General features: G+C 49.7%; 1 protein-coding gene across 13 annotated transcripts in view; it reads left to right on the top strand.

Annotated features, from left to right (window-relative positions):
* The window catches only part of MYO9B (myosin IXB), an 89,117-nt gene that overhangs the window by 13,944 nt on the left and 50,081 nt on the right, over positions 1 to 25,092 (top strand). For all 13 annotated transcript variants that reach the window (XM_072721283.1, XM_072721279.1, XM_072721282.1 and 10 more), the window contains exon 2: positions 4,781 to 5,676. In XM_072721283.1, the coding sequence (XP_072577384.1) occupies positions 4,837 to 5,676 (840 nt within the window). In that variant the 5' untranslated portion in view covers positions 4,781 to 4,836. The remainder of the gene's footprint in view (positions 1 to 4,780; positions 5,677 to 25,092) is intronic.

Here is a 25,092-nt window from a genome sequence, read left to right as displayed (position 1 = left end):
CCTCCAGAAGTTGGGGTGCACTACAAGTGCACCGTCACCCGTGTCTCTACAAGTGCAAGTCACAGAAGGGGCCGGCTCTGCCTGGAGCCCCAGCTCTGTGCATGCGTGTGTGTACATAGTCGTATTAAAGTGCTGCGTGTGCACGTGTCCCTGTTTGTGCACATGCATGTGTTCTGTGAGTGTGCATACGTGTGTGTGTGTGTATGAAACTGCATGTACATGCATCCTGGTTTGTGCATGTGCTTTAGGATATGTGTGTGTGCGCACATGCCTGAGTGGGTGTATTCATATAAAAGCGTACATGTTCACATGTGTCTGTCTGTGTCTGCATGTGTTGCGTACCTATGAGCCACGTATGTGCATTTGTGTGGCTATGATGAAGTTGCATATCTATAGTTTGGGTTCTTGCATTCCTCACCTGGCTTGGAAGCAACTAAACTACCCACCTTCCACACCATGTGGTGTGTCCATGAAAGTTCAGTGATCACCTCCAGTTATGTCAGGGCACAGCCAGGTGGATGGCATCACCTGGCATCTCTGAACACCTGACACAGCTTCCCAATGGTTTCTTCGATGTGGTGTCCAAGGAACTCAATCCCTGGGCTCAAGGGTTGGATATTTTGAGAAGAGAGTAAGGAGTCTTAAAAAGATGTTCAGGGAGATTCCTGGGTGGCTCAGTGGTTTGGCGCCTGCCTTTGGCCCAGGGCGCGATCCTGGAGTTCCAGGATTGAGTCCTGTGTCAGGCTCCCAGCATGGAGCCTGCTTCTCCCTCTGCCTGTCTCTCTACCTGTCTCTATGTCTATCATGAATAAATAAATAAATAAATCTTTAAAAAAAAATAAAAAGATGTTCACCTGGGGGACCGGGTGGTTTCATGATGATCCACTTAATTTTTTTTAAAAAGCTTTATTAATTGTCACTGAAACATTATAAACACTTCTTTCAAGTGTGTGATTTGTAGCACATACAAACACTCGTGAACCCATGACTGAGATAGTAAATACATTTGTCACCGGAAAAGTCTCCCCTGGCTCCTTTGTCAGCCCAGGCGGCCATTATCAACTTTCTGTCTCCATATGCTGCATTTTCTAGGATTATATATAAATCCAATCATACACTGTATACTCTTTTTGAAACTCTTTTGAGCTCAAGGCCACCTGGCTGGGTTGGGTTAGAAAAGCATACAACTTGATTTTGGGATCATGAGTTTGAGTCCCACAGTGGGTGTAGAGATTATTTAAACGTAAGTAAATAAACTTAAAACTTTACTGAGGTGAAATTCACACAACGCAGAATTCACCATTTTAAAGTATGCAATTCAGTGGTGGTTTGTACATTGTCAGTGTTGCACAACCTCTACCTCTATGAAGCCACAGAATAATGTTATCCTCTACAGGGACCCCCCCACTGTTAGTAGTCACTTCCTATTACCTCTACCCCCTCCCCCAGCCATTGGCAACCACGATCTGCTTTTGTCTCTATGGATTTGCTTGTTCTGGACATTTCATTTAAGTGGGATCCTACACCATGTGGCCTTTTGTGTCTGGCTGCTTTTACACAACACAATGTTTTTGGGGTTCATCCATATCGTAGTGTATATCAGAGCTTGGTTCCTTTTTATGGCTGAGTAATATTCCATTGCATGGAAGGACCACAGTCTTCATCAGCTGATGGATACTTAGGTTGTTTCCACCTTTTGGCTGTTGTGAATTGTGCTGCTGTGAATGTGCATGTACAAGGATTTCTTTAAACACCTATTTTCAGTTCTTTTAGGTCTATACCTAGAAATGGAATTGCTGTACCCTTTTTTTTTTTTTTTGTCTTCTTTCACTCAGCACACAGATTCTGAGATTGTTGTGTTGTTCCATACTGTTGCAAGGATCAGAGATTGCTCCCCTCTCCTGGCTGAGCAGTGTTCCATTGTGTGGCCAGTTTGTTCATCCATTTGCAGATTGATACACATTTGAGTTGTTTCCAGAGTGGAGCTCTTAGAAACAAATGCCATAGAACATTTGTGTACAGTCCCCTATAGGGACATCTGCTTCATTTTTCTTGAGTAATTCCTAGGAGGGGAACTGCTGGATCATGTGCTAGTTGTATAACTAACTTCTAAAGAAATTGCCAGTCATGTCCAAAGTATATGAGCCATGTAATCTAATACTGTTCATGTGTCATATCCTATGGCTGTTTGAAGACATTTAGCAACATTCATATCTGTTTATCTGCTAATCCTGCTTAAATGAATCAATGCTAAGGAAATGCTCAGAGCAGTGCATAAAGATGTGTGTCCACAAAATCAGAAACCAACTGCCCATCTATAGCAAAAGGATCACATGCTTTACAATTTCTCTGTGTATAGTGACATGCTGAGAAGGCATTAAAAATCACGTTTCAGTATGTATTTTATGACATGGGGAAACATTCACAAGTGCCAACATATCACATAACAATCCAAGTTTCATATATATATATATATATATATATATATATATATATATAAAACATATGTTAAACTAGAAGAAAATACCCCAAAATTACTTGATTTAGGAGAAAGTTTAAAAAAATAAATATTCCCACTTCCCCTGACCTTCCTACCTGTTGCTGCTACCTACAGCTGGCCACATGAACTTTTAATAACAGCTTTATAAGGTGTAGTTGTGTTTAGCCTCGCCCTCCCCTGCCCTCCTAATTCTGCTGTAGGACTTGGTCTCCCAGAGTCCAAATCACCTCAGCCTCTAGCAGCTCCTCACACTCCTGGTGCTGAGTCATGCTTCTGTCTACAAGCATGTCTAGTCAGCAAACTTTTTCTTTCCTTGTTTTTCTTTTCTTCAGCAAACTTTTTCTGTAAAGGATTGGAAAATAAGTACATTTGGCTTTTCTAGGCCTTTAGGTTACAGTCTGTCACAACTGTTCAGATCTGGTGTTAAAACAAGCAACCAGGGATGATATGTAAATGAATGGGCTACACACCAATAAAACTTTATTTACAAAAACAAGGAGTGGGCCTTATGTACCCTTTTCCTACCTTTTACCTTCCTGTTGAACGAACTTCTCTTCACCCTTCAGAACTCCTCTTAGATGTTGGCCACTCTCCTAAGCCATTCTGTGGCTCTCAAGGGGAATAACTTCTCCATTTACATGGTTGATACACTTTCACATTTGTTTGCATATCAGGCTACTCCCGCTCGGCTTTGAACCAAAGTCTGGTTCATCTTTGTATCCTCAGCTGTGCTTAGGTGGCACCCACTGAGCCCATACAGGACCCACACTGTGTTTGTGTCTCTTACTCCAAAACACAAAATGAACTGCTGGCAGCATTGGCTTCATTTTCTCTTTTTCCTGCAATGTCTTAAGAAGCAAATGCATTTTTTTTTCAAATAAACTTTTTATTTCAGAGTCATTTTAGATCTACAGAAAAATTGTAAAGACAGCATAGAGTTTCCTATACCCTTACCGTAGCTTCCTCAAATCCTTTATTTTTTTAAGCTTTTATTTTTTTACTCATGAGAGACAGAGAGAGAGAGAGAGAGAGAAAAGCAGACTCCCTGCAGGGAGCCCAGTACGGAACTCAATCCCAGGACCCCGGGATCACGACCTGAGCCGAAGGCAGATGCCCAACCACTGAGCCATTCAGATGCCCCTGGCTTCCCCAAATCTTACGTTATCTTACAAACATCTTACGTTATAGGACCATGTTTGTACAACTAAAAGATGGACATTGGTACACTGCTGTGAATCAACCTCCTGATGTTATGTGGATGTCACCAGTTCTTCCATTCATGACCTCTCTCTGGTCAAGATTCTGTCCAAGGAGCCCCATTGTATTTAGTCCCCATGCCTTTTCAGTGTCCTGTCTGGATGGTTCCTCAGACTGTCTGTGTTGTTTAAGACCTTGGCAGTCTCAGGACACCTGGGTGGCTCAGTGGTAGAGCATCTGCCTTTGGCTCAGGTCGTGATCCTGGGGTCCTGGGATCAGATCAAGTCCTGTATCAGGCTCTCTTCAGGGAGCCTGCTTCTCCCACTGCCTGTGTCTCTGCCTCTCTCTCTGTCTCTCATGAATTAATAAATAAAATAAAAAAAATTAAAAAAAAGAAGACCTTGGCAGTCTCAGGGAAGAGTGGCCAAGTATACAGCAGGATGCCCCTGATCTGGGTCTGTCTGATGGTCTTGTCATGATTAGACTGAATTATGGGTTCTAGAAGCAAATGCACTCTGAACAACTCTCCCAAACGAGTTTTTTGGGGCTCTCCTTTAGTCTTCCATGGAGTTTCAGAATCCCTGAGTTTCAGGGCAGGTTCAATCTTGCTCAACCCGACACACCTCCTGCTGCCCCTTGTGTGTTTTGGGGACATAACCAAGGCCCAAAAGGGAGCTTGGGGAGCCACTGGGGGAGGTTTTGTCAGAGAGGGGAGGCCAGGAAAGATGTGGGTTGGGAAGGGCTTAACCAAGAGGTGGTCATGGCCATTGGACTTGCAAGCCTAAGAGGCTGACTGGCAGGTTGGTGGGGAGCAGGAACTGGGGCTGGGAAGGAGCACATTCCAGGGGAAGAGTCTGATCTTGGGAGGGGAAGGAGATCTGGTGAAGTCACTCTGCAACAGTCACAAACCTTAGGTTTGGTCACATTTAAGGACAGATGGAGGCTCTTCTGCCCTTCTGGCTTTTGGAGAGAGCTCTGTTAGGGGCAGGGGATTTCCTTCTGGCCGAGGGGTGGTGTCAGTGTCTCCTCCCCACCATCACTACCACTACCACCACTCTGACTGTGTCACCCTCTCCCTTCCAGCTCCAGGACGCGCGCCCCGAGCCCGGGAGGCATGCTGAGGCCAGGCTACCGGCAGGATGAGTGTGAACGAGGCAGGCAGCTCCGGCCGCGGGGGGCAGGCAGCCTACCACCTGCACATCTACCCGCAGCTGGCCACCAGCCAGAGCCGGGCCTCATGCCGTGTGACCGCCACCAAGGACAGCACCACTTCCGATGTCATCCAGGATGCCATCGCCAGCCTGCAGCTGGATGGCACCAAGTGCTATGTGCTGGTGGAGGTGAAGGAGACAGGTGGGGAGGAGTGGGTGCTGGATGCCAACGACTCCCCTGTGCACCGCGTGCTGCTGTGGCCACGGCGGGCGCAGGACGAGCACCCGCAGGAGGACGGCTACTACTTCCTGCTGCAGGAGCGCAACGCCGATGGCACCATCAAGTACGTGCACATGCAGCTGGTGTCCCAGGCCACAGCCACCCGGCGTCTGGTGGAGCGCGGCCTCCTGCCCCGACAGGAGGCGGATTTTGACGATCTCTGCAACCTCCCTGAGCTGACTGAGGGGAACCTCTTGAAGAACCTCAAGCACCGCTTCCTGCAACAGAAGATCTACACGTACGCGGGGAGCATCCTGGTGGCTGTCAATCCCTTCAAGTTTCTCCCCATCTACAACCCCAAGTACGTGAAGATGTATGAGAATCAGCAGCTGGGCAAGCTGGAGCCACACGTGTTCGCGCTTGCCGACGTGGCCTACTATGCCATGCTCCGAAAGCGTGTCAACCAGTGCATCGTGATCTCAGGCGAGAGTGGCTCAGGCAAGACACAGAGCACCAACTTCCTGATCCACTGCCTCACCGCCCTGAGCCAGAAGGGCTATGCCAGCGGTGTTGAGAGGACCATCCTGGGCGCCGGCCCTGTGCTGGAGGTAAGCCAGGCCGCCGGCGGGAGGGGCCCTCTGCCTTAATGTGTGGGTTTTATTCTTGTTCAGGTATAGAGACACCTCTGCCCTTGAGATAGTTGGTTATACTCACAGTTTTCTAGAAACAGCAGGGGGCTCGGGGGTGCTCAGCAAGCTACACAGGGCCATGCTTGGGAAGCACCAGGGCTAGTGTGGAGGCAAGTAGACTAGAGAAAAGGTAGGCAGAGTCTCTGTTGTGGTTCTCATGGGAAGGAATGGGGAAACCAGTGTGTGCAGGCTTAGGATTGGCTAGATCAAATAATTCTGGGGATCTGGGACATAGGGGCTGCGCTGGTTGACTGGTACTTGGCCCTGGGGTGATCAGGGCAGGAGTTAGTGGCCCAGAGTGTGAGAGCCTGATAACAGAAGTGGTGGGGCTGTGGGCTCTGGAATGGTTGGTTTGCATGTGCAAGGCACACTCATAGGCGAGTTCTTTGCTCCCAGTGATTAGGTAGGTAGCCCTGGGAGGGGCAGTCCTTTCAAGGTCAGCCAGGTCCCCCTATATCAAAGCATAAGAATATAGGGGGAGAAAAAGGCCTGATTAATAGACTCTTAATGTCTAGGAGGACAGCAATCTATACTCCCAATTCCGAGAAAGGAGAGTGGAGAGTCCAAACTGAGCAGTGGAGCCTGTAGTACAGAAGGGAGCCAGCAAAGCAGAGTGTAGCCCTGGAGGCTAGGCAGCAGTGATGCTGAGGGAGGGGGCCTCCTAGCATCACCATAAAGGCAGTGGGAGAGGAGGTGCTCTCCACCCTCTGTCCAGTGTCTCCATCAGCCAAACTCCACAGAAGCCATCAATGCATCACCGTGGCTGAGCCTTCTTTATGCAGGGGCCTTGATGGTGACCACACAGCATCCCTTACTCTTGGGGGCATGGGACCAGATACATCCACGTCTCAGAACATGGTCTAATTGCCATCACCTGGTGAGAGCTAGGATGATGCAGAGGCCTAGGGATTGGTGCCTATGGGTTTGGAGTCCAGGGCTCCACTCTTTTTTTTCTTCTAATTAGAATTTAGGGATAATTAAATATTTCTAAATAGTTGAGTTTTATTAAATATAATAATATAAGTCACTATTATTTCTTAGAATATTTTAGATGCATAGAGATATGGAGTAGACAATACAGAGAGTTCCCTCCCGCCCCCCCCAACTCCCCATACTTTCTCCATTATGAACGTCTTGCATCAACTATTAGTGTGGTACATTTGTTACAATCGAAGCCATTATTGACACATTATTAACTGAAGTCCATGATTTACACTGGGATTCACCCTGGATGTTGTATATTCTGTGGGTCTGGACAAAGGCGCAGTGTCACAAATGTACCATTATGCTGTCATACAGAGTAATGACACTGTCCTCAAGTCCTGGGCACCTCCTCTTCCTCCCTCCCTGGAGCCCTGGCAGCCACGCATCCTTTGACCGGCTCCATAGTTTTTGTCTTTTCCCAAATGGCATAGAGTTGGATTCATCCTGGCTATAGCCTTTTTGGACTAGCTTCATTCACTTAGTAAAGGTACATTTAAGTTCCTTAGTGGCATGAGAGCTCATTTTTTCAGATTGCTGGGTAACACTGCGTCATCTGGGTGTGCTGCATCTGTCCATCCACAGGACCCCAGACCATCCCTTCCATGGGGTAGTGAGGAGACCTATCCCCACCTCCCAGGTGAAGGCCTGACACAGCTACCTTGCTGTCATGCAAATTCACTGAAAGCCTATCTAGGCTATGCCTGCTGAGTACATTTCAGTTCCTCTTTCTCTCTGATGATCTGTGAGATCATCAGCAAGAAATTAATCGGGGTTGTGCAGTCTGGCCCTGTGCCACCATGTATAGCCAGCCTATTTCTCCTATATACATATAGTCGTCTTTTTTTTTTTTTGGTACAAACGTTTTAAAAACTAAAGAGTAATCAGCCACAGAGTGTGTTTTCCTCTTTAATGTTGTGTGCCTACATGTCTCGCCTCCTTGGTTTTGATCACCTGTTACTTCTGCAAATATTCTGTGTGCACAGCTGCCATGTGCCAGGCACCATCCTGGGCCCCGGGCTCTGTGGTGGCCCAAATCTCACAAAGGCCTGCTCTGGCAGAGCGGTTGCCCCAGGGACGAGGAGGCAGGCAGCAAAATAAACACCAGGCCTCAAATGCAAGGTCAGTGCCAATAAGAACAGCAGGCATGCCCAAGGAAGAAAGTTGAAGGGAGCAGGAGCTGAGAGGTGTTGCTGAGCTGGGCCCAGAAGAGGTCAGGAGGACCATGCAGCGTCTAGAAGGAAGGCACAGCCAATGGAGAGCCTGGGAGGCTAGGCTGTGCCTGGAGTGTTAGAAGAAAGGTGGGGGGCCTGGAGGCCTCCAGATGGGGCCAGAGCAGAGTAAGCAACAGCCAGAACAAGAGGCAGTGGGGACAGCGAGGTGATAAGGAAGTGATGGCAGATCACTTGGGACTTTGTAAGCTCTGAGTTTTGTGTGATGTGGGAGCTACAGATGATGTCCATAGGGTGATCCAACTCCGTCCCAGCTCCAGAAGTAGCCTCAATGAAGCTGCCTTGAAGCACCAATCAGAGGCCGTGGCAGGTGCTCCAGGCCAAAGCACCAGAGTCCCAGATGAGATGGAGCAGGCCGTCAGTGATGGCAGAAGTTAAGTAAGTGAACAAGAGGGCAGATCCAGCATTTACCAAATCAGGTGTTTTGCCAAGTGGAGCTTTTACCCCCCACCAAACCAGGTAGCTTTGCCCATGCTTCATGTGGACTCTGAGCCCAGATGTCCCATCACAACACGGTGCAGAGGCAGGTTTGGCACCATGGTGCTGTTTCCTTTTCTGGCTAAGGACCATCCACGGCACCGGGATGAGGTCTGATGGTTCCCGTAACACATTACCACAAACAGAGTGGCTTCAAACAACAGAAACCTATTGTCAGAGAGGTCAGTTCAGGGTGTCAACAGGGCCATGGTCCCTCTGAAGGCTCAGGGGGAGGATCCTCCCTCACCTCTTCTTCCAGCTTCCAGAGGCTCTAGCATTCCTTGGCTCTGCCCCATCATTCCAATCTCTGCCTCTGGTCACGTGGCCTTCTCTTATAAAGATATCAATCACTGGGTTTAGGGCCCACCCTATCCAGGATGGCCTCATCCTAACTAACTACATCAGCAAAGACCCCATTTCCAAATAAGGCCACGTTCATAGGCGTCAGAATGTGGATAGTTTTTGGTGGCAAGTCAACCCTCTGCAAGCCTCTGTTGAGTGAGAGCTGGCGGCATCGATGCCTTCTTCCCTGAGGGCTGCCCCTGCTCAGTAGTTGTCCTGGGAGCTCCTCCGCTGAAGCTGCCCCAAGGGATTCTGGCACATTCTTCGAGGGCCATTAGTCACCCTTCTTGCCTAGTGTCTGCACCTCGTGAGTCAGATGCTTCAAACCCCGCCTGGCTGCCTCCCTCTAGCTCCGTGGTGTGAGCTGGCAAGGCCAGATTTCCCCAGCAGTGAGGAGCTGCTGGAGGGCGGTGCCCACGCTGGCTTCCAAAGCAGGCTAGAGCCAAATCCACGTCATGGCCATAAACGTGCTTCCTGGGGCAACCGCTTGGAAAGGGAGGAGACTTTTAGTTTAGAGCTGGGCTGCTCGGCCAGAGCCCCCACTGATGTCTGGGCCCAGGCCATTTCCTGGTGGAGCCGCCCCATGGACTGCATGGTCCTGAGTCCTGGCCTCCACCCACCAGATGCCAGTAGCATCACCTCCCCCCAGATGTGACAACCAAAAATGTCCCCAGGTATCACTAAGTGTTCCCTGGGGGTAGATTATTCCCCAGGTGAGAACCACTGTCTTAGAGTCACAGCTCTGGATCCCATGAGACCAAGTCCTCTTTCCAGCGATGACCGTGTAGAAATTTTGCACCAAATTCCAGCCATTTCTGAGCTAAGCCAAGAGTCACTTTCTAATAACCAGGATAATTTGTTATTGTGCCTTCGGGTACAGATCCGTCAACATCCTTACAACATCTCTGCCTGTTTTAAAGACAAGGGAAGAGGGTCCCAAAGAGGCGTGCTAGTGTGCAAGTGTCCTAGGGCTGCCGTCACAAAGTACCACAAACAAGGGCAGGGGGGTGGGGGCGTGCTTAAAACAAACAGGAATTAATTCTGTCACAGTCCCAGAGGGCAGAAGTCTGAAAATCAGGTTGTGGGCAGGGTAGGTTCCTTCTGGAGGCTCTAAGGGAGCATCTGTCCCAGGCCCCTCTCCTGGCTTCTGGTGGCCACCAACAGCCCTTCGGTGTTCCTCGGCTTGTGGTAGCATCTCTCCGATCTCTGCCTCTACCTGCACATGGGCCTCTTCGCTTTGTGTCTCTGTGTCTCTAATTTCCTTCCTCATCTAAGGACACTTGTCACAGGATTTAGGGCCCACTGTAAATCCAGGATGATCTCACCTCAGGATCCTTATATTAATTGCATCCACAGAAACCTTATTTCCAAATGAGATCTCGTTCACAGGTTCCAAGGATCAGGACTTGGGCATATCTTTTGAAGGGACACAAGTCGACCCACTACAACCCAGGTTCCCCAGGCCACACTACAGGCAGCTGTGGCTAGACCATGGTGGGAACCTGGCCTGGGTCTGAGCCTGAGTTCATGGTACCTCTGTACATCTTCATGAAAGATTTCTTCCCTTAAAAAAAAAAAAAAAAAAAAGGGCACCTGGGTGGCTCAGCGGTTGAGCACCTGCCTTTGGCTCAGGTCATGATCCTGGGGTCCTGGGATCAAGTCCCATATCCGGCTCCCCACAGGGAGCCTGCTTCTCCCTCTGCCTATGTCTGCCTCTATCTGTGTCTCTCATGAATAAATAAATAAAATCTTAAAAAAAAAAAAAAAAAGTAAAGAAAAGAGATTTCCTCCCTTACCTTGGCCAGGGCCACAGGAGGCCAAAGATCGACATATCTTGTTAGCCTTTGGGACTTTTTCTCAGTTCCCTGAAAGGAGAAGTTGAATTGTTTTGAGGCTTGGGTGTCGCCAGGCTGCCCCCCCCCCTTCCTTGTGGGTTGCAGCCTCGCTGTGCAATTCTGACCAAAAAACAGGAAGGGGGCACTGTGGAAGCTAGTTCCAATCAGCTGATCTGCCTGCCCCTGCAGTTAACTGTTACTGTCACTTATTGTCACCGCTTCGCATGATGTTACTCAGCCCTGCTCTGCCATCCTGCAGCCTGGCCTCCAGACTGCCTTTAGACACGTGAGGTTTATTCGAGACTGTTGTTTTAGCAACAGAACACTGAAGGTGCACAAGGCAGGCTCCCCAGGGCAGTGAGCGGCCTGGGGTCCTCCCTCCTCTGTGCTAGGGTCCACTGCCCATCCCGGAGGCCCTCAGAGAACCTGGTGACTCTAGATGCAGTGACCGAGGCATCAGCCACGGGGCTGGCCACAGAGCATGCCTCCTCTCTGGGGGCCCACAGACCTCAGTAACAGGGCTGATAGTGTGGGCCTCAAGGTTGGGGTTCTCTTTCCTGAACTGAGACAGTTGCCACCAGCAATTGCTGATGCGCACAGGGTTTTAATTTCGAAAGCAGAAATGAAACGAGGATGCTTGCTGGCCAGGCCATTTTCCCAAGCAGCCAAAGGCTGCTGTGTGCTGGGGTTCTGGACCTTTGCATAGCCACCATGGCCTGGCCAGTGCAGAAGCAGGAGGCTGAGAGATTGTGACACCCTGAGGCACCTGCCACATACCCACAAGAGGCGAGTGACCTGGGATAGCGAGATATGGGACCAAGAGGAATCCTGGAGCTCGCTGCTGCCCCTGACTGCCTCTAGAGGTCCAAAAGGAGCCAGTCCTGGGCCTGGCATCAATGCCAACCTCAGTCCCGAGCACCAGGCCCCTAGGACCCACAAATCCAGTCTCGTGTGACCCTAGACAGCTCCCAGCCCCCCTCCACCCAGAACTACATGCCATTATCCACTTTGCCTTTATTCTCAGGAACACCTGCCCAGGCTATATCCTTCATTCCCACAACTGCATGAATCAGCCAGCCTCTGCCTGGCCAAGTGAAACCACTTGGCCAGGGTGACTAAGGTTCCAGAAGCAGGGGTTTGCCTCTGCACTTCAAATTTCTATAGAAGGGCTTTTTTGAGATATTATCCACCCATTTGAAGTATACAATTCAGTAGTATTCAGTGGATTCACAATGGTGTACAACCCTTACTTCTGTCTAGTTCCAGAATGTTCCCATCCCCTAAAGAAGAAACACCATGGGCAGTTGCTCTCTGCCCCCCTCCCCCCAGCCCCTGGCAATCCCCAGTCTGCTTGCTGTGTCTGTGGATTTGCCCATTCTGGACACTTGATGTCAGTGAGATCCTATGCTGTGTGGCCTTTTGTGCCTGGCTTCTCTCGCTCAGCACAATGTTTTTGAGGTTCACCCACGTTGTAGCATGAATCACAGCTTCATTCCTTTCTATGGTTTAGTAATATTCCATCCTGTGGGTAAGACTGCACTTTGTTTCTCTTCACCAGTTGTCCCAGGACTTGGTTCCTTTGTATGGCCGAGTCTGCAGTTGAGTTTTCTCCCAAGCCATGGCCCCCCCTCCCTGCCCTGGCCAGGCCAGTGCTTTCCTGCCCCCCTTGGTGCCTCCCTGCCCCTCATCAGTGACAAGAGAATGGAGACAATGGGCACATGCGGAGTTGATTCCACTGGAGATTCTCAGGGTTGCCTGAGCCATGCCGATAGGAGGGAAGCAAAGTCTGGCCAGCAACCCACTTTGGATGTATGGGCCCTCCTGGGTGTGTCAAGGGCAGGGTGGGGCCTGTAGACACACCTAGGTGGGTCTGTCTTGTCACCCACCTGTGTGTGCCTGCTGCACCTGCTAACAGGCTAGCATGCTGGTGCTCAGGAGCAGGGCCTCCAGAAGCCAGTGGGAGCATTTGCATATGCTGTTAGGCTCCTACCCACGCCAAGGTGTCTGAGTGGGACAAGGTCAGAGGCCGCTACACAGTGCCACCTGGAGCTACTTCTGGCTGCTGATGTGGACTGCTGTCATGGGAGGGGGGGAGGGGGGAGCTCAGCAGAGGCAGCACAAAGACCCCCTTGACCCCAGGGCATGTTGGTCCTGAGAGGTTGTCCAGTCATGTGACCTAGCAGGCTACACAGGCAGAGGGGCCAGAAGCAGGGGGCCAACTGGTGGTTGCCTCCTGGCTGGGCCCTCCTCCCTGCCTGTTGTGTAGTTAGCCAAGGAGGGAAATTAGGCTTGCTAGGAGGTACGAGGGTTGAGAGAGGGAAAGGTAGCCAAGGACAGGCCTCCAGGGGTCCACTTCAGGGCATGGACCATGTAACAGGGAGAAGGCTCCGGATGGGGAGGAAGGAGGACAGTGGCTGGTGTCACCATCCCACGAAGGAGAGCCCGAGCGTTCGCAGCAGAAGTGTTTGGGCCAGGAGTCTTTATCCAATACCTATCCATTCCTCAGATCTGAGGACCCCAAAAGCCGAGTTGCATCTGCTCTACATGAATGCAGAGGTGTTTTGAAGCAAGAGTCCTAAGTGCTTGTTCCTTTAGTCTGTTGAGGAGAAGGTTGGCAGCTCGTAAGGGGTGGGGCCTGAGAGGGTCTAGGGCAGCAGGATGGGACACACGAGAGACATAGGCTGACCAGACAAGTCCAGGGCTGAGTCTGGCTGCACAGGCTGCCCTGGGCCTCAGGCTGGAGTCACCAGACGCTCCTGAGTTAGGGGTGAGCTAGAGTGGGCGTGCAGCTTGGGGTAGGGGTTGGGGGTGGCGTGGGAGAGACTTAGAGCTCCCAAAAAGCATCCCCCACACCCTAGCTAACAGTCAGGACTTGAGCTATTCTGGGCCATCCTTGAGGCCGAGTGGCTGGAAGGTCACTGATGTGAACATCAGTGGGTCAGCCAGCAATCAACAGGGGAGGGAAAAGGAGAGCCAGGGATAGAATCCTGGGCAGATGGGCATCATAGGGAGATTTGGTGGTGCAGGAATGGGAGAGAAGGTGCTGGAGGCCGAGCTACCGAGAGCCCGTGAGGGAGACAGGCCCCCCTTGGGTGGCTGCATAGAGCAAGGACTCAAATCTCTGGCTGCTTCTGTCCCCAATGCGGCCTCCCCAGCATATCTGGGGGAGTAGTTAGAAGGGCCCCGGGTTGGCAGAGCAGCCTGAAGGAAGGGAGGAGCTGAAGTCAGATGATGGAACAAAAGGGGGACAGGACACAGCAAATCACACAGGGAGCAAGTGGGTGAATAAGGCCTGTGAGGGGTTGGCTTCAGACCTTGCGGGCAGAAACGTAGAGATGAGGGCCACCGACGCAGGCCAGATCACCCTCTGTAGTAAGGGCCATCCTGTCCACTGTAGGATGTTGAGCAGCATCCCTGGCCTTGACCCACCCCAAACCAGTAGCAGCCCGTACCCCAAGTCAGGACAACCCATACCGTGGCCAGGCAACACCACGCGAGGCAGAATCACCCCCATTGAGAATAAGCTTTAGGTTGCCTGCCTGCAAGGAACAACTTCAGTATTACAGATGCTTTGTGCCTAAATAGCTTCAGAGGGTTTTTTGTTTGTTTTTTTGGTAACATTATGCCATTGTACTTCCACATCAACCCAGCTATGTTCAGCACGGACACCCAGGGTGGCTGGCAGGCAGGGATGCAATCTCGGGCTGACTTTCTCCTCCCAGAAAGAGGAGGCCCATGCTGCTTCTTGCCCTGCCGGCAGTCAGAGCCAGGCAAACGGTCATGGTTCCCACCCCACCCCAAGACCAGAAATCCCCTTACGTGTTTATTGCCACCCCAGCACACTTGGGTTTGGCCTTCCCGGCGGACTTTGAGCAATATCTCAAAATGACATTTTAAGAGCTGCTTGTCGATAACCAAAAAATGCAGTTGCCCAACTCGAAGCCCCCCAGAGCCGAGTTTACTTGCTTCCTGCAGGTGTTCTTGCAGAGGAACTTAGTGAGAGCATGCGAGTGGGTTCCTGATGCAGTTAGTGCTGCTTCCTAAGCGCTGGAATCTTGTCATCCCTCCACCCGTTTGCCTGGTGTGACTTTCTGAACACAACGCAGGTGGTTTGGCCATGGTTTGACTCATGTCTCCTTTAAGTGGCTCCCTGACAGGAAGCACACCAGGGCCACCGTTGTGGTTTTTGCTGCTGGGGAGCACACATGGTTATCTGCCCCACTTTGGCAATGTCATGACACATTTTATTATTACTTTTGGTTCTACCCTGATGCTTTTCTTTGCTTTTTTCATATAATGCTGTGGGTATTTTTTTGTTTTGGTTTTTTTTTTTTTAAGTATCTTTTTCCTTATTTGAAGTATAATTTCTTTTTGTACATACCAGGGATTTGGCAAACTACAGCCCACAGGTTAAATCTACCATGGCCTGTTTCTATAAATAAAGTTTCATTGACACAAAAGCCATGCCCCTTCATTTACGTATCTTCTGTGGTGGCTTTCACCCTGAGTTTCCATTTTTTTTTTTAAAGACTTTATATATATTTATTTGAGAGAGAGTGAGAGACAGAGAGAGATCACAAGCAGGGGGGAAAGGCAGAGGGAGAAGGAGAACCCCCACTGAGCCAGAATCCGGATGCAGGACTTGATTCCCAGGACCCTGTGATCATGACCTGAGCTGAAGGCAGACATCCAACCGACTGAGCCACCCAGGCGCTCCACCCTGCCTTTCACAAAGGCTGAACAGAGCCTTTGCAACAGAGGCTCTTTATCACCTGACCATTTATAGGAACGGTTAGCTGACTTCTCATACCTGTACATTCACATAGAACATTCTGGAACTTTCCACAATTAACTTTGTTCATGCTCTCTTCTCACCTTTTGCTCAGCTCCCCATACTTAGATATAGGAAACCAGATTCCCACCCTCATTCCAGAGACTGCTATTGCCAACTGAAATCTTTCTACATTTTGTATCTATGCCAGGTGTAGATAGATACATGTGTTCATAAACATCTACCCACAGTGGAGTCTGTGGTATTGTGATTTATAATAAGAAATATGTATTTGGTTTAACTTCTGTTCCTGGCACAGAACGCTAAAACCCTTAGAATTTCCTAACTGATGAGAATAATGGAGTTGTTATGCTGCATTATATTAATGATGATGATTTTTGGAACACACCTAAGGATGGGGGCTGGTTGCCAGGAGAACCCACCATGTGATTAAAGGGTTGGAAGTTTCAGCCCCATGCCCCTGACCTCTGGGGAGCCAAAGGTTGAAATCAGTCACCAATGGCCAATGATGTAATCAGCCGTGCCTATGTTATGAAGCCTCCATAGGAACACAAAAGGAGGGAGTCCGGTGAGCAAGCTGCTGCGCTGCTGAGCATGTGGAGGTGCTGGGAGGGTGGCGTACTCTGAGAGAGCATGGAGCTACCCACATACCCTGCCCTGTCCATCTCCTCCATCTGGCTATTCCTGAGCTATAGCCTTTGACAAGAAGCCAGAAATGGAGTGAGTAAACTGGTTTCCCAAGTTCTGTGAATCGCTCTTGCAAATTAATCAAACCCAAAGACGGGATTGTAGGAAGCTCTGACTGATAACCATTTCGCATGGATAACAACCTTTCAGTTGGCATCTAAAGCAGGGACTGTGCAGCCTTTGTGGAACTGAGCTCTTAACCTGTGCAATCTGGTACTATCTTGGGAGATAGTGTCAGAATTGAGTTGAATCGTAGGACACCCACCTGGTGTTGGAGGAGAGCTTGGTGTGGGGGGATAAAAACCCCACACATCCAAATTGGAGTCAGAACCCTAGAATCTTACAGTGGTTTGGAGGGGTCAGGAAAGGAGGACTAGGATGAAGATGTTCCAGAAAGTTCAGCAGGGCCAGCTCTTCCCTGGGGCTCTGTGAGGGCTTCTTGCTGTCCTGCTCACCCACTCTGTCCCACATGGGCAACTGGGAGTGATTTGGGGTTTTGTTTTTTGTTTTTTGTTTTTTTTTTTCCAGATTTTATTTATTTATTTAAGAGAGACATGTGCGTATGATCAGAGAGGAGAGGTAGAGGGAGAAGCAAACTCCCCACTGAGCAGGAAGCCTGACGTGGGGCTCAGTCTCAGGACCCCAAGATCATGACCTGACCCAAAGGCAGAAAGCCGATCAACTGAGCCACCCAGGCACCCCTGGGAGTGTTTTTATAGCCAGCCTGTCTGAGCTCTGGCTGAGGGTGGCAGGGTGCTAGGGGGCCTCTGCCCAGCCTTGTATCTTCATACAGGGCCCTCAGAGGGTTTCCAGCCATACCCTGGATGCTGAGACCTCCTGCACCCTGCCTGCAGGGCAACACCATCTGCCAGGGTTGTAGTGGGATGAGGACACAGAGTGAGACCCCAGTGCCACCTGGGCCACCAGCACCAGCACCAACAATCCCTGCATCCTCCAGGAGATGCTCAGGGAAGCAGCATGAAGGTGCTAGAGCTGATGGGACCAGGCTGGAAGTGTGCACCCCATGCTAAGGCACCCCTGGAGGAAGCTTGCTAGAATCTGAAGTGTCAGATATGTGTCCAGGCAGACTCAATAGTCTCAGTGGGACTCATAGCTGGGGGATGACTCAGCCAGAGAGAGGAGCATGAGGACGAATTTCTTGCTGCCCAGGGCGGGATCTGGTGGTGTTCCCAGCCCCAGGGCTTAATGCAGACCACCAGGTATGGGTATTCCCACGTCACTACAAGGATGTCCCAAGACACAGAAAATGGGGAGCAGCTACCAGGAGCCACTTAGATCAGAGACAGGGAAGAGAGACAGTATTAGACAGTCAGGAGACTCAGCCCAGCTACAAAGTGGGAGGGGCAGCAGAAAGAAGAGAGGGTGTCTGGGGGAGGTACAGAGAGCATAGGAGTGCCCTATGGCCATGGGTGTCAGGGGAAGTGCCAGGGAAGGGGTGGCTGTCTGGAAGGTAAGGTTCACTGGCGCTCTCTGCCCCTTCTGTGCCCTGCAGACCTGGGGCTCTCTTTCTGGTATGCAGCATAAAAAAAGTGCAGAGTCCTGACACTGAGGGTATTTTAGACAAAAGGGGAACTTATATTTTTGGGAACGCTGTGTCTAAGAGAAAAGTGAAATTATGGGGTGTATTTTAAGCACCCAGAAAGGCCTCCTTGGAACTTACAGGAAAAGTTGATTAAAAGGCAAAGCATAGCTCAGGCCTGGGACACCCCTGCCACAGCCACCGCCCTTTCTGAAAGTTCTGGATACCGTTGCACCAGGACTAGAGAGGGCTGGGGAATGTCTGCCCATCTGTCCTCTGTATCCACCTTGCTATTTGGGGCAGGAACACAGCTGGACCAGGAGCAACCACACAACCTGGCAGCCAATTTGTTTCCTAGCAATTATTCAGGATGGAGGGACTCGGTGCCCCATCCCCAGTGTCACTGGGAAGCTGCCCTCTCAAATTTACTCTGTGTCAATCAGCCACCAGCTGGCCACATCCAACTCCCAAGGCCAGGCCCTGCAAGACTCCAGGCCCAGAGTCCTCCATGAGGTGGACCCTTAGGGGATGCTATGTGATATCACCCCCATAAGGTAAATAACCCTTGAGAATGTACAGAGTTCATTTAGCCTTCTCTGACTGCACAGAGGTCTCCAGGGCAGCTGATTTTTTAATAGAGTTTAAGGCTCCATTCTCAGCCGGGGTGATTCTACCCCGAGGGCACATTTGACCACATCTGCAAACTGACATCTAATGAGTAGAAGCCAGGGATGCTGCTCAGCATCCCCCAGTGCACAGGACAGCCCCCTCCACCAAAAAGGATCTAGCGCCAAAATGCCAGCAGTGCCAAGGCCAAGCAATCTGCTGTAGTTCAGAAGCCTCCCAGATATGCAGTTAAAAATCTAGCTTGGGGCTCTGGAGCAATCACCTGGACAGAGCTGCTTGTCAGGGTTGCAAACGGTGATTAGATGGTAAGCAGCAGGGAAGAGAGATGACAAGGACACACATGTCCACTGTGGGAACATCTTCACTTGTGCCAAAGTGGCTGGATCAGTCCTTGCATTTCACCATGTAACTGTGTCCCCTTCCACCAGAATTTACCACTTGTGGAACTTCAGGGCCTGGAGCTGCCCTTGCCGAGACGACAGGAGCAGGACCAGGCAGCCAGCTCAGCTTGCACACACATGCTGTGTGACCTGTAGCAAGTCTGCCTCTCTGTTCTGCCTCCTGATCTCTAACCCCAGGACCTTTGCATGTGCTACACCCTCCATCTAGAATGCTCTTGCCCCTGGTAATCTAGCTAAGTCCACCCCCAGGGCCTTCTGGGAGAATCAAAGGTCCAGAATGTCATGTGGCCAGCAGAGTCACGCCGCAGAGCCAGCACAGTGTGGCTGCTGCCACCTGACATCCTGAGGCTCTGGGGGGCCGTTTGGTGTTCAAGGGCCACTTGTTTGTAATAGCAAGCTGGTCTAGTTCAGCAGCACTGAGTGTCAGCTCTGGAAGAGCAAGGAGTAAATGTGTGCTGAGATAAGGTCACAGTGACCCCAAGGTGGGGAGGAAGCCTTGTGGGGAGCCAAGGACAGCTCTCTGGTGCATGGGCAAGCTTCCACATCCATTCCAGGGTTGGGCCCATAAAGAAGATGGGAGATGCCAGGGAGGGAGCTTCAGGAGAAGCAAAGGCTAGAAGCAGGCCTGTGATGGAAAGTCAAAGGAAGGATTGTGTCCACCTGAAAAAGAGGTGGCTGGAGCACTTGACCTCCCTGAGTGCTGGGGCCTTCAGATCCAGTGGTCCTCCTGGACGTGGGTCAGCATCAGTCATGGTTTCCCCAGGCCCCAATGAAAATTGAGTGACCCACCAAGGCAGGCCAGGATGTTGCTACTACTGCCCCCTCCCCCTTTTTAAAGATTTTATTTATTTATTCATGAGAGACACAGAGAGAGAGGCAGAGACCCAGGCAGAGGAAGAAGCTGGCTCCTCGCAAGGAGCCTGATGTGGGACTCGATTCCTGGTCTCCAGGGTCACGCCCTGGGCTGAAGGCGGCGCTAAACTGCTGAGCCACCAGGGCTGCCCATACTGCCCCTTTTCAAGGCAGAGTGGATACATTGGAGATTACTCAGTACAAAAAGGAATTCATCACTGACACATGCTGTAATGTGGACTAACCAGGAAAACACCATGCTGGGTGAAAGAAGCCAGACACAAAAGGCCACATAATCTGTGATCCCGTCCATGTCCCAAACAGGCAAGTCCATAGAGACAGAAAGATTAGCAATTGCCAGGGCTGAGGGAGGGGAATGACTGCTCATGGGGTGATGAAATGTTCTGAAACTAGATGGAGGCAACAGTTACACAACATGGGGAACATACCAAATGCCACTGAATTGCACATTAGAAGGGTTAAAATGGTGAATTTTGTGTTACATGAACTTGACAGTGAGATAATGCAGAGGGAAAAAAAAAAGAAAGAAATGCAGAGGGGCAGCCCCGGTGGCACAGCAGTTTAGCGCCGTCTGCAGCCCGGGGTGTGATACTGGAGACCCGGGATCGAGTCCCATATCGGGCTCCCTGCGTGGAGCCTGCTTCTCCCTCTGCCTGTGTCTCTGCCTCTCTCTCTCTGTGTCTCATGAATAAATAAATAAAATCTTGAAAGAAGGAAGGAAGGAAGGAAAGAAGGAAGGAAGGAAGGAAATGCAGAATGGTCTGTACATATGTGGAACCCTGCCCACAGAGACCTGCCACATTGCCCTCTCTGATTCCCTCCTATAGGCCTTGCATCTTGCCAACATCAGTAACTAGAGCAGCGAGGGTTATAATGAGTACAAGTCCCAGACCAAATTCTACAGACACAATCTCTCAGCAGACAGGAGCCCAGACCTCCTAGAGCCTGGAGTTTGGTTGGCTCTGGCCTCTTTGGTAGCTTCATGTACACCTGAGTGTCCCCATCTCCCTGAGCCCCATCCCTAAAGAACAGGCCACAAGACGCTTAGTTGGACTTTCTCAAACAAGGGAGACAAATTTCTCAAAAAGATTTTTATCCAGCCTACTTTTGCATCCATAGAAGCCCACTTTGGTTTTTTTGAGATTGTATTTATTTACTCATGAGAGAGGCAGAGACACTGGCAGAGGGAGAAGCAGGCTCCCCGCAGGGAGCCCAGTGTGGGATTCGATCCTGGACCTCTGGATCATGCTCTGAGCCAAAGGCAGATGCTCAACCACTAAGCCACTCAGGTGTCCCATAGAAGCCCACTTTGAACATTCATGATGATAATTGCTGAAACTCCAGATGCTGAGTGATGGTAAAATTGGCCAGAGTGGGTTGGCACTGGCCACTCCGGAGAATGTATCCTGGATTAGGCCACTGCCCTGCCTTGATAGTTCTGCAAGCTGATTCTACCAGGGGCCCCATAGTCAACATTTCCAGATTTTTGGACCATGCAGTCTGTGTCTCAACTACTTTACCTTGCCCTCCTAAAGCAAAAGCAGACACAGATAATACATAAATGAATGGGTAGATCCATGTGCCAGTAAAACTGTTTACAAAAACAAGTAGTGAGGGAGAAGCATCAGACAAACCCAAATGGAAGAACCTTCTGCAAAGTACCCAACCAGTCCTCCTCACAACTGTCCAGGTTTCGAAAACAAGGAAAGTCTGAGAAACTTGTTGTGGAGACGCCAAGGAGACAGGATGACTGAGTGTGATAGAGGATCCTGGATGGGATCCTGGAACAGAAAAGGGACATTGGGGAAAAACTGAGGACATCCGAATAAAATGTGGACCTAGTTACTAATAACTTATCAATCAGTATCGGTTTGTTCGTTGTGTCAAAGGTAATGTTAATAGGGGAAACCGGGGCACCTGGGTGGCTCGGCTCATTCGTTAAGTGTCTGACTCTTGGTTTCGGCTTATGTTGTGATCTCAGGGTCCTCAGATTGAGCCCCACATCATGCTCAGCGCAGAGTCTGCTTGTGCCTCTACTTCTCCTTCTGCTCCTCCCCCACTCTTTCTGTCTCTGGAATAAATAAATAAAATATTTTTTTTAAAAAATAGGGGAAACTGAATATGAGGTACACAGGAGTTTGCTGAAATAGTCTTGTAACTTTTGGTAAATCTAAAACTATTCTAAAATGGAAAGTTTATATTTTTCATAAAAAGACAGCCAGATTTGGCCTGTAGGGCATAGTTTGCAGACCTTGGGGCTTAAATAAGTTCCCACCACCTTGACAAGATGTTCACAGTAAATCTCAGGCAGGTAAGATCCTGGCAAATTAGACTTGGACCTCACACACCTCCACTAGACATACTTCAATCTTACAACAAACACTAAAGCCACAGTTCTCATCCTTCCTTGAATCAGAAGAACCCCCTGGTTTAAGAATTTAGATTCCTTGGCCTTTCCAGAAATTCTGCAGATCTGGGATGGGGCCCAAGATTCTGTATCTTTAACAAGCCCATACAGCTCATATTTGGGGTCTCAACCCTTTCTCTCCCTCTCTCCAACCCACCAGAGCGGCATGGTTGTGGTGACCTGGTGTGGGGGAAGTGGGCACTGAAGTCTTGGCAACTCTGACTGGTTCCCTGCTACTATAAGCAGGGAGCCTCAAGATTACAGGTTTGTCCACCCTAGGCATGGGGGGGTTGGGCTCAAAGGCAACCCCTTCCCCAGGGATGTGGAGAGAGTCTATAGTGCCTGCATAAGAGTGGAGAGAAATGTTCTGGAGACCCTCCATCCCACCCCTGGGAGCTCACATTTCCTCATGCATGCAAATACTTGATTTCACTGCATAGAAAGTACCAAAAGCCCTTGCTATTCTCATCACTGGCACCAGAGTCCATGCAGTTTGGGAATTGGGTGGGGAGGCAGTCGTCCCCCCAAGGTGAAACTTTCCATAATGAACTGCCCACTTACAGAATGAGTCCCCTCCTCACACTGTCCTCTCAGCTCAGCAGCCCTAGAACGTGCTGTCTCCCAGGGGCATCCTGCCACATAAACACCATGCAAATCAGTTGCATAGTGTGGCTGAAAAGTCTTGCAAAAGGTGCAGGATTTCAGGAAGTCATCAAGTGACCCGGAGAATTGCTCTGCTCCCGTCACTCAGTCACACCCACAAGCAGCAGGTGAGGAAGGGAGCTAATGATGTCAGCCTGAGCTTCAGAATGAGTCTGCTCACTGCTAAATGTAAACGGGTGCAATCAGCTTTGTGAAGCAAGCTGAGTTCGACCCTGTGCTTTATGAACAAGACACACTTAAACCAGAGCAGGCCAGGGAGCTAAAGATGAAAAGACGGGCCCAGGTGTGGCAGGCAGATAGAAACAAGAGCAAACAGACCTGCATGTCCCGTGGACACAGCAAAGGCAGAGATCAGAGCTCTGAGTGCTGCATGTGACAAAGATGATTTATCATAATACCAAAAGCATTAATTTACACTTAAGGTATAGTAGTTGGCAATATGCATGCACCAAACAGCGCAGCTGCTGCCTTTACAAAGTGGAAATTATAGAAGATACTGGGAGAAACAGACATAAACATGTACCACGAGGCTGGTTGAGTAGACAGCAAATTGGCAAGCGTGTAATATGTCCAAACCTGTGTGTTGAGACAGATCTATGGCCATATCATAAACCCTTCACTTTGATGTAAGACTAAATCTTAAAGTATTCATGGAGCATTCGTAAGACTCATTTCCTCTATCAGGTCATGGGGAAAGCATCTAGAACTTCCAAAAGTAGAACTATTACAAGCAGCACTCTTAATTCAATGAAAGTAGAAATTAACTTTTTTAAAGATGTATTTATTTATTTATTTATTCATTCATTCATGAGAGAGAGAGAGAGAGAGGCGGAGACACAGGCAGAGGGAGAAGCAGGCTCCATGCCGGGAGCCTGACGCAGAACTCGATCCTGAGACTCCAGGATTGCGCCCTGGGCCAAAGGCAGGCGCCAAACCACTGAGCCACCCAGGGATCCCCGAAATTAATTTTTTTAAAGACCCTTCTGTATGGAAATTTTCTTTCAAGAAGAAAATGTAAATCTCTGATAAACAATTCTTGGATGAAGGGGTATCTGTAAACCAAAATTACAGATTTTCTAAACATCAGTGACCAAAACTGTATGTTATGAGAATCCATAGGACTATGTAAAGCATGGGCAGCCTGGGTGGCTCAGCGGTTTAGTGCTGCCTTCAGCCCAGGGCGTGATCCTGGAGACCTGGGATCAAGTCCCACATCGGGTTCCTTGCATGGAGCCCACTTCTCCCTCTGCCTGTCTCTGCTTCTCTCTGTGTGTCTCTCATGAATAAATAAATAAAATCTTTTTTTAAATAAATAAAATCTTTTAAAAAAAAAGAACTATGTAAAGCAGTACCAAGAGGACAATTCATAGGCATAAGCACTTTGTATTCATAAATATGAATGAATGAAAGTGGATGAATTAATTTCCCAGCTCAAAAACCTGAGAAAGAACCAAGTAAATCCCAAAGAGAATGAGTTGGCTGTCAAAATGGATAAGATTAGCCCTTGGGGATCTTGATAAATTCCTCAAATATTTTTGGTGCAGTGAGAACCAAGTAAGGCCTTCCCCCATCAAAGCTTGATCTGTTCTCTACTCTCTATGATCTGGCACATGGTTTCATTATAACCTAAACAAAAATTTAGTGAAATATCAGATACAATAAGTTGTTTCATACTTGGTTTCTTTTTCATCTTCCCCCTTTTTTTTTTAAGATTCCCCGATCCCACGCCCCACGCCCCAGCACGGTTTGCTTGAAACTTTGTCTCTTGGGAAGAATCAGTCCGTTTCAAAGGGCCTGTTCAGGTCCCAGGACTGAAACCTTGCTGGTTTTCAGTGTTTCTGTCTGAGTCTGTGGCTAATCATTGGTGTCAGTCCAGTTAGAGTGATAGAGCCCGTTATAAACTGGGGGCATGGAGATAGGGTAAGCATCCCATCCCGTCATCACTTGGCTCTCTACAGATGCCTGCTGTCCATTCACCTGTCCATCTAACAACTGGCTGTTGAGACCCTGCTGGGTGCCCCTAAGCCCCATGGGCAACAGGAAGCAAACAGAATCCAGGCAGAGGCCAGGTGTCAGCAGGGCCCTGGAAAGCCTCCACTTCCTCATCTAAGAATTGGGAGCTCTGAGGTTGGATGTGACCCCTCCACTTCCTGCCCCACACCCACAGGCCAACTGAATCTGTCTTCCCTCCTGAGCAGGCTTCCAGTGGAGGTGGGTAGTAGGAGGGTCCTGTCTGCCACCCTACAGCCACCTCCTCTCATCACCACCCCCTTCCCATCATCATCCTTGTCCTCACCTGCCATCTTCCCTCCCTAGAACTGACCACCCTGCCCACTGCTTCCTGTGTGGCAGTTCTCTGGAAAGCACTTTAGCTATACTTTTCACTTCCCCACCTTCTGCGACCTTGCTGGGCCATCCAGCCCTCTCCTCTATGCTTTGAGGTCCCGCTTCTCTGGGTCCCCGCTGTGCCCTGGGAGA

Source organism: Vulpes vulpes, chromosome 9 (assembly GCF_048418805.1).
Source record: "Vulpes vulpes isolate BD-2025 chromosome 9, VulVul3, whole genome shotgun sequence".
In the NCBI taxonomy this organism is placed as follows: domain Eukaryota; kingdom Metazoa; phylum Chordata; class Mammalia; order Carnivora; family Canidae; genus Vulpes; species Vulpes vulpes.
This window is presented reverse-complemented; position numbering and strand designations above follow the sequence as displayed.